An 18,001-nucleotide genomic window follows, 5' to 3' on the forward strand; every position below is an offset into this window, starting at 1 on the left:
TTTTTCCCCACTTACCTGATTCCCGCTGCAGGACTGGTGAAGACCAGACAGTACCAATCTTCACCCATCACGGCGGGTATGTTGTGCTAACCTTCAGGGAAATGGGTTCCTACTTAAAGGATGCCTCTTCCCTGGGCCTTGTAAAAGACTCTGCCAGGAAACGTTTGCGCTTTTTTCATATAGTGAAAGTACTGGATACCAGAGCCCAGTCCTCAAAAGAGAGACATTACAGGTAACAGCCTCTGTCTTCTGTGAGGCCCGGTACCATCCATTTTTAGTGTAACTTAGTAAGCTTCTTGGATGGATGCGTAGTGTAGCTCTTTGACCCCTTAAGCGATTTTTTAGCAGAGCTTCTTCTTAGCACATCCTTAGACGCGACCATCACCTTAGACACTGATGAAAAAACTGAGGTACTTCCCTTAAGGAAGGGGTTATATAGAGGGGAACTTGTCTTCATTGGGTGTGCCAGTGTCCAATCACCTCTGGTGAACTATACAACCCACTATGTAAAGGCTCTGTGTCCCGTGGTGTACAATAAAGAAATATCCACTATATGAAAGAGTTATTGCTGCACCTCGGTCACTTTGATATCAAACGGTACGATATTCTAAACCCATCTAATTTATGAGAGGGCAGCAATATTCTACTTTACTGTAACATACACTGCACAAGGCTTCCAATGTAATATAAATCACAGATCACAAGAGAAATGTAGCTAGAACATAACATAATGAAATTGATTTCACATCACAGGAGGATACAATGTTCTCACCTATCATGGGTAATTTGCAGTTCTCCTAGCAGCTGATTTTTAAACCACTCATTGAAGTCCACACTGTCAAATAATTCATATGCAGCCAGTCCCACGGCATTGTAAACTGGCGGAAGATAAATGATAGGAATTAGTCACTGGTAACAGCAGAAAAAAGTGTCTACACCAGTAAAATCAAATAACCTATTGAAATAAACACAAGGGCTTCAGCAAATTAGCAGGACAGTGAATGTGCTTTGTGTTCTTTATTAAATGAGCAAGGATGTGGCTTACCTAACAACTGTCACTGAGAGTTAAAGTGAGATCCAAAATGTTGCCTTATCATAAGAAAAAGAATAGATGAGGGAATCTCTGAATGGGGGCACATGTTCCAGTGACAAACATCTAAGAGGGGATTTCCCTCACATTTGTGATTCCTCCTCATTTCTGTGTCTAGGAAACAGAAAGTGAGGGAAAACTCCCCAATGGGACATGGATGACAAAAAAAAGCTTGCTTTACTATATCCAAAATATTTACACAGTATATCTTCATTTTAGATCTACTTTAAAGGTCAAGTTTACTTTTTTTTTCTTCTCTAAATTCCAGCTCCCCTATGTATCAAGTAGAGATGGGCTCGGGCGTATTTGGCATCCTAGTCTCAACCCACCTGCCCGATCCCGCCAGGAAGCAGACACTGCACACCATTAACCACAGGCAGAGAGACATTTACCGATCTTTGCAGCTGCGGACCGGGACATGTCTCACCTACTGTTAACAGCAGTGTCGGCTTCCTGGCGGGATCGGTCAGGTGGGATCCCAAACACGCCCGAGCACATTCCTAGTACCAATATACTATTAATGCATCTCTGTTGCAGAAAAATAATATACAACAAGTAAAATATGCGCAAAAAGCCAGTGCAGCAAGTATCGGGTAAGCATAATAAACATACAGAGCGCGGAACAATGTCAATAAGCAGTGAGTCCAGGCTTCTTCTTAAATTAGGGTAAAAGTCTGAGGTGTGATAAGTATTGATAGGGGTATGCTCTCAGGGCTGCCATCAATGGGGAACAGAGACCATGTTCCAATTTTAGAGAGAGACAACAAGGGAATAGGTGCCTCTGGGTGCAATAGTTTAAACAAAATTTATCGTAGACATAGATAAATGCGAGTGGCTTTTATCTATGTCTACAATAAATTGTGTTTAAACTATTGCACCCAGAGGCGCCTCCATCCCTTGTTGTCTCTTGCAGAAAAATAAAAGCTTTCTTTGATTTTTAGAACAAGGCCTTACTTGAGGTAAACTGGTAAACTGCTTCCTGTACCAATATATTATCTTACCTTAGCCCCTGGTGTGTTCCGTAGAAAGTGCATGACTTCCTGGTATGTAGATTTGGGTTGTGAAAACCAGTAAGACACAGGAAGCAGTTCACTAGCTAACCTCATTAACATGGCATCCTCGGCATCTCTCCTACACATGCATTTGCCTTGCTTATAGAAATGGTGAACTGGTGGTTCAGTGTTAAAAGCCTTGTTCAGGTTTTTAATTTTTATCTTGTGTGCATCACTGCAGGACACACACACAATCTTATAAACTGACTGGAAATCCAACATTTTACAATTTTCACCAAAACATGAATAGCGGGGAAACTTGTTCTAGAAACAACTGGCAAAAAGAGGATTTCAGCTCACTCGCTGCTTTGTCCCTAGAGCTGGAAATCTCCCCAATGGGACACAGTAAAAAAGGGGTTGCTAACCACTTCCTACTGAAAAAATGCATTTAGGTATACTAACCAACCATGTAAATGGAAGATAATCAATGAAAAAATAGATGGGTTTAGGGTACATGGGTGATTTATTTCTGGCAGTAAGATACATGAAATAAAGGTGAATGCAAAGAAATAACACACATTAATGTAGGAAAAGCCTATTATTGACCTGATTTAACCCGCTAGTCTAATGTCCCTTCCTATTATAAAATACACACTTTGATTTATAACATAAGACATTAGGATAGTTATTCCTTCTTTATGAGTCACACTAGAGAGATCCAATATAGAGGTGTTTTCCAGTCAAATAAACATTACTAAGAATTGGGAATATGCTGTCACTAATGTAGAAATGTTCCTGGGCAGTGATCCTGCTTTAAATGACAGTTTCTCAGAGGCATGCATGCCACTACATATTAAGGTGCCTAAGTGAATTAGCACTGTGACTTTTTGTGAAAGGCAGCTCATAGAGATAAAGCCAACGTTCAAAACAATATTTATTTGTTTTTCTACCTTGTGGGAGTAGGACAATCTGATAAGCTAGTTGAGCGTGCAAGTGTAACAAATCGGGTAAGTCAACTGCACCACTGCAACTTTGCTAAAGTTGAAAAGTCCACTCAACCATTCATTCTGAGCTTAATGTAATTTGCAGATTCACCTCCAATTGTGATGCAAGAAATGCATCTTTCCCCTGCCTATGCTGCAAAAATTGTGTTTTGTTTATACTTTCTACACTTAGCAGATGTTCCTACAGGCCTTGTACAAACAAGGTTCAATTTAAGAAACAGCAATGTGTACAGCAAGCTTATACAGAGTACTGTACTTTTAGACCATTGACACTTCCTCCAGCATAGATACATAGAGCTGGACTCTGCAGGAGTCTGGCATTGCACCCGCTGATCAGGATGCAATGTTTTGCAGGCTGATTTGCAAAAAAAAAAATAATAATAAATGCACATTGTTTTGCTGAAAATATGTATATTTATTATTTTTTGCAAAAGATGAACTTTTAGGCCCCGTACACACGACCAAACATGTATGCTGAAACTGGTCCGCGAACCAGTTTCAGCATACATGTTCGGTCGCGTGTAGGCGCGAGCGGGCCGAATTCCAGCAAACATTTGCCCGCCGGGCCTTTTCCCAGCAGACAAATATTCCTGGACGTGTTTTAAAACCGTCCGCTGGAATCCTGCCCGCTCGGACATGTACGGTCATCAGTACAGACCTACCGTACATGTCCGAGCGCCCACCGTCCCTCGCATGCGTCGAATAACTTCGACGCATGCGTGGAAGTCTTTAAATAGCAGGCCCGCCCACGTCGCCGCGGACATGCCCCGCGTATTGTTTACGCGCGGACTTCTGTACGATGGTTAGTACAGCCATCGTACAGAAGCCCTCTGGCAGACATGTACGGTGAAAACGGTCCGACGGACCGGTTTCATCGTACATGTTTGCCCGTGTGTACCGGGCCTAAGGCGCAGCTCATATCCATGCATCTTAAGCCTCGTACACACAATCGGATTTTCCGCAGACAAAGCATCAGACTTTAGTCCAAAGGGCGTTGCCCATGAACTTGTCTTGCATACAAACAGCACACAATTGTCAGCCAACAAACACTAAACTTATTAACGTACTACATGAAACTTAAGCTTTTGAGTGCCACCCTTTGGGCACCTTCTGCTAATGTTGTGTTTGGTGAGCATTGATTTCAAGCATGCATGTTTGTACTTTGGACTTTTGTCTCACGGACTTGTGTACACACGATCGGAAAATCTGACAACAGACCGTTGTCCGTGGAAAATTTATAAGCCTGCCAGCTAACATTTGTATGTGGGAAATCTGACAACAATTGTCTGATGGAGCGTACAAACGGTCGTCACACAATTCCAGTCAGAAAATCCGATCGTGTGTACGAGGCTTAAGTGTGGTGTGTTCAAAAACTTCTGCTTGCTGCTTTATTTATTTTAAAACAGCAGGGCCACAAGTATAATGCATGAAAAACACACCACACAAACAAAAAAAAAGCACAGATTTGAATGGGCCCAGAGACTCATGACTGTAACAATCCATATGAATCTCTGTATCACATCATAATTAGAACAAAATGCTTTTTTATAACTGCAATAGAAAAGACAAAATACACAAAAAAGACACCTTTGACCCCAAAAGCCAATCAGGCTTCACCTTTTATTATATGGAAAACAAATGTAAAAAAAAATGGCTGGTTAATTGGACATCAGCTTTAGTGGACTAACGGGTTTGGTTTAGATTACAGTTACATACCAGTTTCTTTAATTAATAGAGCATTCAAATCTTCTATTGGAGTTGGACCTGAAACACAGAACATAATTCTTTATTGGCAAAATGACTAGTTTTGAACAAAACAATATGCTGCAAAGTAGAGGACTAGCATTCCATAGGAATGTTTTAAGGGGTTATGTTGTGGAAGAGTTAAAGGAGTTGTAAAGGAAAAAAATGTTTTCCCTAAAATTAATGTCTGCAAGGTAGACAGACAGAATAGTGTAATGATTCTGTTAAAAAACAAGTAAATACCTATTAAATTCCTTCATCTATATCACCTACGGCATTCTAGTTTCTGTTCTCTCATTCACTTTCTGGTTTGCATCGTTCGTCCATGTAAGAACTAAATTTCCCAGTATGCATTGCGGCACGCCCAGTAATTCACACCTCCTTGAAGTCTCTAACACGTAGAGAGCGTCCCTCCGCACAGATGTAGTTCCCAGGAGGGGGGGGGGTGTGAGCACGTTACTGACCACCGCAGTAAAGCCTCCCATCACAGTGGTCAGTAAAATCAGACAAGCAGGAAGTGAACAGAACAGAGAAGAAATAGAGCAACTTCTGAGCAAAAACGAACAATGAGGAAGTGAAAAGAGGAATGTCTGCAGGTAAAGGATGCTTATTATGAATTTTTTTTTCTCCTTTACAACCACTTCAAGTATGATTGGCGATGAAATTCAGAAGTGCCTCTAACATTTGTTTTGCCCCTTATAAAGTCTCAGCTATAAGGACTTTTGATTGGCCTTTCCTTCATTTACTGTTGTGAAAAATGTATTTGCAATGGTAAGCAGAGAGAACTTTGTTAGACAATGAAGTCTAGACACTGTGCTGTGCATTTTATGAATATGATGTAATATGAAGATGGGGCATTGCTGTGTTAAGTGGGGAGTGGTATGTACTCTCACCTATAAACTTTTATTTGTATTTATTTTTTCATTCAGTCAGGCTAATTGAAAAAAAAAACTTGCTTCCATCCGCCTCATCTCTGCCAGGACACTGCATACCGATGGCAGCAGCCGATGCAGTCAGAATACACTGATCAGAGGCTGCAATTGCCAATTGATAAACCCCCTAGCAGTTCTTTTGAGCACACATTTATCGAAATTCACCTGGTCCCTGCTGAATTTTGATCAAAGTATGGTCAGCTTTTGTCTTCTTGACTGAGGATGAACCTTGAAATTAAAGCAAGCCATAGATTATGTTATTTTCTTTCCTTCAACCACAGTTTGAAGAAAAGAAAATTGCTCGATTCCCCTGTCAACACAGTCAGTATTGATAGGGGAATCCCTCCTGCTGCGCTATTGTATTTTGACAGTGGGAGGTTTCCCTGTCATGAAAATATAATGATCACTGCTGGTGGCTATTGTTACTGGCAGTGATCGCACAAGAAAAAAACCAACAGGCTGGATGTACTGAAGTCAATCGATAGATCAACGTCAATACGACCAGCCTGCCTATAAATGTTAAAATGTCTATGGCCAGCCTTGCAGTAAGTGGTCGCCTGACTCATGCTGATAACACATGCTGCCCACTGGTTCACATTCCTTTTATTTACAGGGCTTTACTACAAGATACTGCTGTGCGATACTCAATAACAATAAGTGCTGTCAGCAGGAGATCAAGCATTTGCCAGAACCCCCATTTTCAGACTTCATGTGACCTTTCACCCCTTCCTCCCCAGGTCGAAAGACATCATTAGTAAGTAAAAATAAAAAATGAAGCAAATATAAATCTGCTATAGGTTAGCTTACATATTAATGACCAATTAAGACATTTGGATGCTTGTATAAGTCAATTTTTAACAGATCCTCTTTAACGCTCTTGCACATATTTATCTAGTAGTGCTGCCACATACAAATAGCATGAAAAAAATAATAATTATAAATTTCATCATAGCTTTCCAAATTATTTACAAGTAAAATAATGAAGGGTGTTGATTGCATAAGTATTCACCCTGTATGCTGCAAATCATAGAACAAGAATTGCCTTCAGTCACATAACAAGTTGAATAAGAGTCCACCTGTGTGCATTTAAAGTTCTAATCATCTTGAAATAAATACTTTTTTTTTCTAGAAGGCCCAGAGTTTGATAAAGAATATATCTAAACAGACAGTATCATGATAATCAAGAGACTATCAAAACTAATCTAGGATGTAGTTTTGAAGAAGCATCAAGCTGGATTTGGTTTAAAACCCCTTAAAGCTGTATTAAACCCAAAACCAAAATGTAATATATTGCAGCTTACCAATCAGATGTGGTGGCTAGATTTGTTTTATATTTTAGGCTTGTTCCCCTCGTTTTTCTCTGGTGTCCCCACAGGGAGAAAATGCAGAGATCCGACTATGTATGGCTGGCCTTACTGGCTGGGCCAAAAGGTAAACAACAAAAGAAAAAAAGTCTACAAACAGAAAACTAATATAGCTAAGAACTGGTAAGCTGCAATATAATAAATGTTTGCCTATGGGTTTAGTACCCAATTAAACTCCCAAAGTCCCCCAAAGCACATTAAATCTTACATTAAAAAATTGAAATAATATGACACAATGGATACTGCTTACAGAAGGTTGTCCAATAAAATCTAGTGATTAGGTAAGGAGTGCATTGTTCCCAAGAATAAAGAATAAACCATTCATGGAACCCCTTGTAACCTTGATGGTCCACAAAGCTGGACTTTATAGAAAACCGATCGCTTCAAACTATAGGTCAGGACACAGACTGGGTCATGGACCTATTTTGATAAGTTCTCCCTTGACTGTGTAGCCTAGTCAGTCATTGTTATTTGACATAGTATGACTTTACTGACATTTTGGGAATAGATATTTTTCTTGTGTTGTGGTATTTGAGTCCTCAGATTAAAAAATGTTAAGAGCCCGTGATAGAGGGATGAAAAGAAAGCCATTGCGGTCATTTTGGTGGCAAACAGGCGCTTATGAAAACAATGAATATTTGCTTGTCTGTGAATATTGTTGCACTGAGAAGAGCAGTAATAACCATGATAATTTGTCCAGTGTAAAAGGTCCTACACAATCTTTATGTGATTAGAAAAAGTTAAAGCTAGTCTAACTGCTTTTAATGTTACACAGCCAGTATCAAAAGAACTAGTGCAATGTGCATATATAAAAAGCATATTGTTAACCACTTAAGGACCGCCTCATGTACATATACGTCAGCAGAATGGCACAGGCAGGCACATCCACGTATATATACGTCCTCTGCTTGACGTGGGTCGGGGGTCCGATCGGGACCCCCCTCCCCCCGTATATGCGGCGGTCCCCGTGGCTTCAGGAGCGATCCGGGACGACGGCGCGGCTATTCGTTTATAGCCGCTCCGTCGCGATCGCTCCCCGGAGCTGAAGAACGGGGAGAGCCGTGTGTAAACACGGCTTCCCCGTGCTTCACTGTGTCGGCGCATCGATCGCGTCATTCCCTTTATAGGGAAGACACGATCGATGACGTCATTCCTACAGCCACACCCCCCTACACTAGTAAACACATACACAGTGATCCCTAAATGTTACAGCGTCCCCTGTGTTTAACTCCCAAACTGCAACTGTCATTTTCACAATAAAGAATGCAATTTAAATGCATTTTTTGCTGTGAAAATGACAATTGTCCCAAAAATGTGTCAAAATTGTCCGAAGTGTCCGCCATAATGTCGCAGTCACGAAAAAAATCGCTGATCGCCGCCATTAGTAGTAAAAAAATAAAAATAAATAAAAATGCAAAAAAACTATCCCCTATTTTGTAAACACTATACATTTTGCGCAAACCAACCGATAAACGATTATTGCGATTTTTTTTACCAAAAATAGGTAGAAGAATACGTATCGGCCTAAACTGAGGAAAAAAAAAATGTTATATATGTTTTTGGGGGATATTTATTATAGCAAAAAGTAAAAAATATTGCATTTTTTTCAAAATTGTCGCTCTATTTTTGTTTATAGCGCAAAAAATAAAAACCGCAGAGGTGATCAAATACCACCAAAAGAAAGCTCTATTTGTGGGGGAAAAAAGATGCCAATTTTGTTTGGGAGCCACGTCGCACGACCGCGCAATTATCTGTTAAAGCGACGCAGTCCCGAACTGTAAAAACCCCTTGGGTCTTTAGGCAGCATTTTGGTCCGGGGCTTAAGTGGTTAATAAAGCCTGGTACACACTTTTTTTTCCCCGTACAACCCAGCGGGTCTCTGGTCAGAGACAATGCACTAATTATCTGACATTAGTGAAGCGATCTCCCCTGCTGGCCCCTCTGATCAGCGCTTTCTGCCATTGGCCGGCAGCGTTGAAGAGGAGTCGGTCAGCTGCTGGTTTTACAAAGGGCCAGATTCTGACAGACAGACCAACATACAAACGGGCCGAATCTCGGACGTTTTTTTTTTTTACTTACTTATCGACATTTTGCCCGTGTGTACCCAGCTTTGGAGTCTAAAGTTGGCTGTAAACTATATAAAACTATATACATTTAGGCCAGGTACTCATGAACTGTCTAAAATTAGATTTGTGGGTGGCCCTGTCACTACCCTCTCACCCTATATCCTTAGATTGACAAAAGACAAAAAAATCGTCAGCCCAACAGTGACTACTGATGCTGGCTTTAATAATACAATAGCAGCAGCAAGAGTTTCTTCTATGTGTGCTGTATAGTGTGAATAGAGCCATCTATTACACCTTTTCCAAAAAAGCCTGTGTATAGCCAGCTTTATTTGGTAAAAAAACAAATGTGTACATTCCATAAGAGGGAAGGGCCCTTACCTTGAAGAGTATGAACCATTTCTAAGAGTACAGGCATCAGAGTCTGGCTATATTCATGAAAGATGTCGATAAACAGCACCTCTGAACACGGCTGCCGAAAGAGAAAAAAAAATAATTAGAATGCATCTTATTTGCAGGTTTCTCCTGTCAACACTGGCTAAGTAAAAAAAACAATAGTTCCTATAAAGTTAAAGTGTCTGTGACAGAACAGTCCCAGCACCCCCGTTTGAGTGCTTCCGTCAGTATACCGCTTCCTCCAGTCTGGACACCAGATATTAAAGCTGACCATACAAGACTAGCCAAAAAATAGCTTGTATGAAGACTGAAACTCACACAAAATATATACCCCCACCAGGTCAGGTGAGCCTGATTAGTGTATTGTATGCAGATAAAATAGTATACAGAAAAACAAATAACATAACTAAGGAAATACCAACACAAACAGTATACTACTTTCCCACTAGCAACTAAGAAATGACAATGATTTAAATAACTTGAGCTAATTAATTAGTCACTTAAACCAGCTTAGGCAACTCAGTGCCCACCCCGACAAATGATGTGATTAATCAGACAATAGGTGACTCTATTAACAATTAACCATGGGACAGACATGCTTAGCAGAAACCACATAACACATTAATAAACAGACAATAGTAGTAGACTATCAGTAACAGGACTGTTCGGCTGCTACATTGGAATACAATAAACATTATTATAGGTATAAGCACATAGATGAGCAGACAGGCAGAACAATTAACAATGGGAGAAGGCAGACTTAGAAGGCATACTTAACAGAATAACACATGTTATGGCAGGCGACCCCAGTGGTTTGAGCTGAATACATTAACATCTACAGTCATTGTTTGTTTGAGTCGAGTCATAGAGGCCCCAAATATTAATATGGAACCTTCAGTCCCCAGAGTCTGTAGGAGTGCTACCATATTCCCTCTGCCCATTTAACTGTACAAGAAAAAAAAATCCTCTTTCCATCCGCTCCAGAAGGGAAGCTTTATTGTTCTTATTCAGAGAATTAATCCAAACCATTAAGTAGTGGTCCAATTATTTTCTCGGTCACCCTGTGCCACTAATAGACACAGGGTAATTTACATATAAAGGAGAGGCCTGTGGAGCTGAACAAAAAATTTCCGGACCTCTCTTAACCTCCATGGCGGTATTCCCGAGTGTGACTTTGGGTTGATTTTTTTCTGCTAGGGGCGGTAACCCCGAGTCACACTCGGGGTAACATTGCAGAGCCTGCAGCGGAGTCCCCTTACCTTCGCCTGGCGATCCAGCGATGATGTCCTCCTGCTGTGATCGCCGGCGAGATAACCGGTGAGAGCGCCGACCGTCATCTGACTTCCTGGTTCCTTTCCCTGCAAGCAGCAGTGGTGCATGGGAGCGGGTAATTCAAAATTCAAAAAGTGACACCTACATAAAAAGGAGGTGATACATTGTAATCTGAGAGGACTACACTGTATCATCTCTGATCACTGTACAGTGCCCCTTGCCTGCCATTTCACTGTCATTTGTGTCCATAAAATATTTAGAACATGGCATCAAAAAAGCACCACTTTACTACAAAGGCGATTTTGGACCAGTTGAGTGACAGCGACATGGAGTTGCTCGCAGAACTGAGCGATAGTGAGCGTCGTGGAGAGATTTGTCGGCTGACACTGATCTGGCAAGTGACAACGGCGATGATCCTGCACCGGACCTCAGCGATGTGCGCACTTGGTGCCCTATAGGCTGTGGTACAGACCAGGTAGCGCCCCCTAGATTCCCGTTCACTGGATCACCTGGGATGAAGGCAGATGTTGAGCGTGACAACCCTCTGGCATACCTGCAATTATTCCTCACTGAGAAGGTAATTGAAAAAATTGTCAGAGACCAATCGCTACCATGATCAGCAATCCGCTACGCAGCATGCCAGGTTTTATAAAAGCAGAAAGTGGGAAACGGTTACTAAAAAAAACATCTGTCAGTTTCTGGGACTCATCATTCTTCAGGGGGTGGTGGGGAAACCGCTCCAGAAATGGTACTGGACCACCAATAAGTTACGGGCCACTACGGTTTTTGGCACCGTGATATCAGAATACCGGTTTTCTCTTATCATGAAGTATTTCCACTTCCTGCGCCCAAACTAAAAAAAATCTGGGAGGTATGCCAAATTATTGTGAACAATTTCCAGTGGAACTACGTGCCAGAAAGGGACGTCAGCGTGGATGAAAGTTTGATGACCTACTAGGGACGCCTCAGCTGGATACAGTTTATTGCATCCAAAAGAGTGCGGTTTGGCATCAAATTCTACATGCTCTGCGAGTCATCCACCGGATACATCTGGAATTCAGTAATTTACACCAGTAAAGACACAAAGTTTAACCCCAGGTACAGCGGCTATGGGATGGCCACATCTGTCCTTACACTGCTGACGCCTTTGCTGAACCAAGGATATTGTGTGACCACGGACAATTTCTACACGTCTCCGGAACTGTATGAGGTTTTGCTACAAAACAAGACTGATGCGTATGGTACCATTAGGCCTAAGCGACGTGACATGCCATCTATGTTTGCCAAGAAAAAACCTCAAAACCGGAGAAATGGTTGCCTTTCAGAAGGGTAAGATGATGGCAATGCGATGGCGTGAAAATAAGGACGTGTGTCTCATGAGTACTGTGCACAATACCTCCACTGCCATGGTCCACACAAAAGGTGGGAAAGATGTGCTATAGTCGTGATCGACTATAATAACACAATGGGAGGTGTCGACAGAGCCAATCAGGCAATGACATTTTACCCGGCTATGTCCAAACAGCAAAAAAAGATATTATAAGAAGTTTTTCAGGCATCTTCAGGAACAATGCCTTTGGAATGCATATATTCTGTACAGAGCAAAGAGTGACATGCCTCTTGATCATTCTGACTTTATCTGGAAGGTGGCTGAGCAGATTTTTGTCAACCACCAGACGCCATCAGTAGCTGTGAACAAACCCGGACAACGTGCTATTGACGTTGTCAACCCAGAACGCCTGACTGGTCGTCACTTTATGAACTACATAATGGCAACTGCAAAAAAGGGAGCACCTACCAGGATGTGTGTGGTTTGCTGTTCAAAGAGAGATGGCAATGGAAAGAAAGTCCAAAAAGGAACAAGGTTCCATTGTCCTGATTGTGACATCAGACTTTGTCCAGTTCCATGCTTCAAAATGTATCACACTCAGGATGTTTATTGAATTTTCTTTGTTTGACAAATTTCATTATTTTTTATTACATTATTGAATAAAATTATATTATTTATTAGATTATAATTCATGATTTTGTGTTTCAAATTTATCACATCTGGGATGTCTACTAGAGTCTTCTTTGTAGAAGTCAAATTTCCATGCAAAAAATTGTACCGCTTTTTATACAAAATTCCAGACATAATCATACCGCCAGGGAGGTTAAGAAAGCTTGGTTTCACACACTCCACGTTCTATATATTTCCCTGCCGCTCGCTCCAAGCAGTGAACATACAGGGACCACGAGAGGGACATAGAGCTGCTCTCAATCACCTCTGTCGAGGAGGAGTAGAGGTGTGGCTCTTGCTCTTTGTGTCCCTCCTGTGTGCCTGTGTGTATGACCCTTAGAACGCTGCAAAACACATCTGTAGTACAGAGTATCACATGTTTAAACTGAGAAAATTTACTATTTTAAGAACAAAAATAAGGTAATTCTGAAATCGATGACAACATGTCTCAAAAGAGTTAGGATAGGGTAACAAAATGCTGGCAAAGTAAGTGGTACTAACAAGGAAGAGCTGGAAGAACATTTTTAAACTAATTAGCAACACATCAGTAACATCACTGGGTATAAGAAGAGCATCGTAGTGATTCAGAGTGTCTCACAAGATGGGCAGAGGTTCACCAATCTGTGAAAAGCTGTGTCTAAAAATGTGGTAAACAATTTCAGAATAATGTTCCTCAATGTATAATTGCAAATTACTTTTTTTTTTTTATTGTTTTCAACATCATATGCAAATTAGAGCATTCTACATCCAGATCCAGATACAGTAGGCATACACATATTACATCATCCATTAAGCCCCCACCAAAAAAAACATCCCTAAAGTAATAATAAAAATAATTCTCTTCACTCTCGCTCTTCTTTATTTGATACTTAATATTTTTACATTTCTCTCTCCCACCTCTCCACATCCTCATTTAGCAAGGTCGTTCAATGCTCAATGCTCAAGGTCCCAAACCTCCAACCAATCTTTCCAAATAGCTTCAATTTCCCTTGATTGTTTCTATGTAGGTAAATATATTTCTCCTTTACTAAAGTTTCCCTTAGTTGTGTTCTCCATTCCTCCACCTTCGGGGGATATATGAAGATCCATTTCTGCGCTATCAACTTACGTGCCAAAAACAGGCATCTCGCTATTGCACTATAAATGTTAGTTGATATATTAGGTTGATTTACTATATTTAACAAACATATTCTTGGATCTAATATTAATTTTATACCTAGTGTATTAATATTTTGAATTATACCTTCCCAATATCTTTGCTCCAAAGCATGTATATAAGATTGGCTGGGGCTCCTCTAAACTGAGGACATAGGGGAGATTCCCTATGTTTCCACTTAAATAATTTTTCCGGGGTATAATAAACAAAAGTAAGCAAGTAAAATAAACAGTTGTGTTAATTTTTGGGTTGTGGAGAGTGAGACCTCTAAGATTTTTTGAGAGAGCCTGCCATCACTGTGCATCTGACAGTGGGCCAAGGTCTCGTTCCCATTGTATCCTTGCCGGAACCACTACTTTATTTATTAAACTTACTATTCAGTATCTCATAAATTTTGAATATTAAGCCCCATTTTTTTCCCTCCCCTTTAAGCAATAATATTATTTTGGAATCATTTAAATTGAATTCCTGTACAGCGTGTCCAAGTTGCAGAAACTGAAAGAACCTCTGTCTTGGAATCCCAAACTCCTCAGACGACTGAAAAAATGATTTTATATTACCATTCCAAAACAGTTGCTCAATATATCTAATACCTTGAGTCTGCCAAGCTCAAATCCCTCCAATTTCTGCAATTCTGCAAAATTTACATTATTTCAGTTTGTAGTATAAGAGGCATAACCTGTAATATTTGTAGTATCCTTCATTTCCTGCCACACATAAGCAAATAACTTACCTGTAACAACATCTTTTTGCATAATTTTAGCCTCCAATGTGGACAGCAATGTATACCCATTACCCAAAGGTAAAAGTAATCTCCGTATGGGATCTTCTTCCACAATCTCTGTCCAGCCAAAAAACTGTTGTATCTGTGCTGCTAAAAAATAATTATTTGGCTGTGGAATGGCTAGACCCCCTTCATCTTTAGCTAGCATTAGAGTTGTTAGTTTTATCCGAGAATGTTTTTTCCTCCAAACAAGTTCACGAAAGAGAGAATCTATCCTACGAAACCAAAACATTGCTATCCACATTGGACAATTATGAAAAACCATCCAAAAACCAATCCAAATCATTTTTATGAGATTGGACCTTTCAATCACAGTTAATGGGAGTTTGCATCAGCTCCGACTTTTTTCTTTAAATTTATGTAATAGTGGTCTAAGATTCAAGTCTATATAGTCCCCCACTTTTCGTGTTACCTCAATTCCTAAGTACATGATTTTGTGGCTAATCTGCTAATCTTTGTTTTGCACAGTCTGTCAGGGAAATATCATTATGTAACGGCATCAACACTGATTTCTCCCAGTTGATGCAAAACCCAGAAATCCATCCAAATGTAAGTACAAGGGTCATAAGTTCCTCTAAGGATTTTGTAGGGTTATTCAGGAAGATGAGAGCATTGTCTGCATATAAAGCTATTTTATCCTATTTTCCAGCACGTCTAAACCCCACAATCCCCTTAGACTGTCTGACTGCAGCGGCCAATGGTTCCACTGCTAGTGCAAACAAAAGAGGGGATAGAGGACAGCCCTGTCTTGTCCCCCGTGACAGCGAGAGAACTGGTGACATGGTTCCATTGATCTTTAACCCAGAGGCGTCCCTAGGGGGGGGGCAGAGGGGGCCCTGACCCCAACATCATGCTGTGCCCCACCATGTGCCCCCCCAAAAAAAAATTTTTTTTTTTTTTTTTGGAATTTTTGTATTTTGCTCCCTGAGAGGGAGAGCGCCCCCAGTCAGCTCTGCGGGGGATTCCTCCCCCTCCCTGTGCTCGCCGACACTGCATAATGCGAGCGCTCACACAACCAGATATTCTAGCCTGGGCCGTGTTTAAGTGTGTGCACTGCAGACTGCAGTACACTGTAATCACTGAACTACATTATCTCCATCCCTTCTGTCCCCCCCGATCTGTCTCCCTCCCCCTCTCCTGTTCTTTCAAAACATTCACAATTTACTTTCACTTTCAGTTAGGCAGATAATATACGGTGCAAATTTCTTTCCTGCATCCACAGATTGCAGGAAAGAAACTTGCATGATTCCCCCATCAACAGACAGTGGTGACAGGGGAATATCCCTCCTGCCCAGCAATTCTATTCTCCCGACAAACAGTGATTATCACTAGTGACTATACAGCAACCACTAGTGATAATTATAAGAGAATCTGCTCATTAATGGTTCAAATCTCAGCCAGTTTATGCTGAACCAGCTGAGATTTAAACGGTCTATGGCTGGTCTTAGCTCTTAGGCAGCCCATACATTGATTAGCACTGTGGAGTGTCGGCCTCCTGGCGTGATCGGGCATGTGGGATTTCAAACACACCCGAGCCCATCTCTATTGGTTGTAGACAGTTGAGCTCCCTGCAGGTTGCTTAGCAGCAGTGGACCCTTCTCTGACATGCTGATCGGGGTGCAATCCAGGTGATGCTCTTAGTCAAATCCTAGTCATAAATATCAGTGATTTTATTGATCAAAGCCCACACTTTACAGGCATAGAGCCCACATGGCTGCTGATCATACGGTTGATTATATTTATGTGGTTGTACTCTTGATGCTAATAAATAATGTGTTTATTAGATCTGACTGGGAGCATCACCTGGATCACATCCCGATCAGCATGTCAACAGAGAAGGTTATACAGCATTACTGCTGCTAGGTGACCAGCTGGGGGCTCAGCTCTCTATAACCAATAGTGCCAGCCTTCCCCTGCATGCACCCATAATGTTACCAGCACTAGGTCCTAATAGACTGCCGCCGCTGCCAAGGAGACAGACGCCAGACCAGCTCTGTAAATAGCAGGGACAGGACAGCTAGGGATCCCCACTGTGGCAGAACACCAGGGCCCGGTGGCAAGACAACCTTTGCAACCCTGATAGTTCTTCCACTGCTTTGGACCCTTATGTTTTCTTGTTGTGCTGGTGACATATATCTCTTGTTTTCTGCCAGCCTGGGGGACCCCAGTATAGTAGGAAGGGAGCTCACTGCAGAACATGTGAAAGGGCCCATAGTGGGATTGTAGTAAAGGGCCCCAGGATAGATAGATATATATATATATATATATATATATATATATATATATATATATATATATATATATATATATATATATAATTGCATTTTATAGTTGGCCCCCCTACTTTTGTCCCTGTCCCCCCATGTGCCCCCCCTAAATATGAAAGCTGGAGACGCCACTGCTTTAACCTAGCTATTGGCTCTTTATATAGTATTTTTAACCAGGCCAAAAAGCCTGGAACTATCCCAAAGGCAGTCAATACTCTCCATAGGTACTCCCACTCTATCATATGAAATGCCTTTCTAGCATCTAATGAAAGAATGGCGCCAGTTCTCCCGCTGTCCAATGGTAATTGTATATTTAAAAAGAGCCTACGGATATTTTTTGCTGCTGTCCTAGAAGGGATAACCCCTGTTTGATCTACGTGTATCAAGGTATCAATATGTCTAGCTAACCTATTAGCCAGGACTCTAGCTAGTATCTTAATATCTGATGTAAGAAGAGAAATTGGGCGATATGAATCTGGTTCTAATGGGTCCTTGCCAGGTTTAAGTTCCTGTGTGGAATAAGCTTCATTTAATACCTCCAGAAGTTCTGGCAACAAAATGTTTCCATATAATTTATATATGGAGAAATGTATATATAATTTATATATCTCCACCGGGAGTCCATCCATCCCTGGTGCTTTATTACTTTGAATTTGCCTCACCGCTTCCTCCAGCTTCATTAAAGTTATTGGGGTATCCAAAGATTACCTTTCTATTAAAGGCAGTGTCGGTAAATCTAGACTGCCCAAAAATGAATACATTTTTCCCCCTATATTTGATATTTCAGATTTATACAATCGTGAGTAGAAATCTACAAATATCCTTTGAATATTCTCTGTGTCAAACATCACTGCTCCCTTTTCATCTTTTTATAGCAGCTATGCTAGTTGGTCCTTCCTGATTACGTGCTATCATCGCCAACATATGACCCACTTGTTC

The 18,001-nt window shown here is 41.0% G+C and overlaps 1 protein-coding gene across 2 annotated transcripts in view; it reads right to left on the reverse strand.

The window, feature by feature from the left end:
• The window catches only part of IPO11 (importin 11), a 652,108-nt gene that overhangs the window by 444,918 nt on the left and 189,189 nt on the right, over positions 1–18,001 (reverse strand). For both annotated transcript variants that reach the window (XM_040340423.1, XM_040340415.1), the window contains 3 exons: positions 9,570–9,660; positions 4,803–4,850; positions 773–878 (listed from right to left, as the gene is read on the reverse strand). In XM_040340423.1, the coding sequence (XP_040196357.1) occupies positions 773–878; positions 4,803–4,850; positions 9,570–9,660 (245 nt within the window). The remainder of the gene's footprint in view (positions 1–772; positions 879–4,802; positions 4,851–9,569; positions 9,661–18,001) is intronic.

This window comes from Rana temporaria, chromosome 1 (genome assembly GCF_905171775.1).
Source record: "Rana temporaria chromosome 1, aRanTem1.1, whole genome shotgun sequence".
Taxonomy (NCBI): domain Eukaryota; kingdom Metazoa; phylum Chordata; class Amphibia; order Anura; family Ranidae; genus Rana; species Rana temporaria.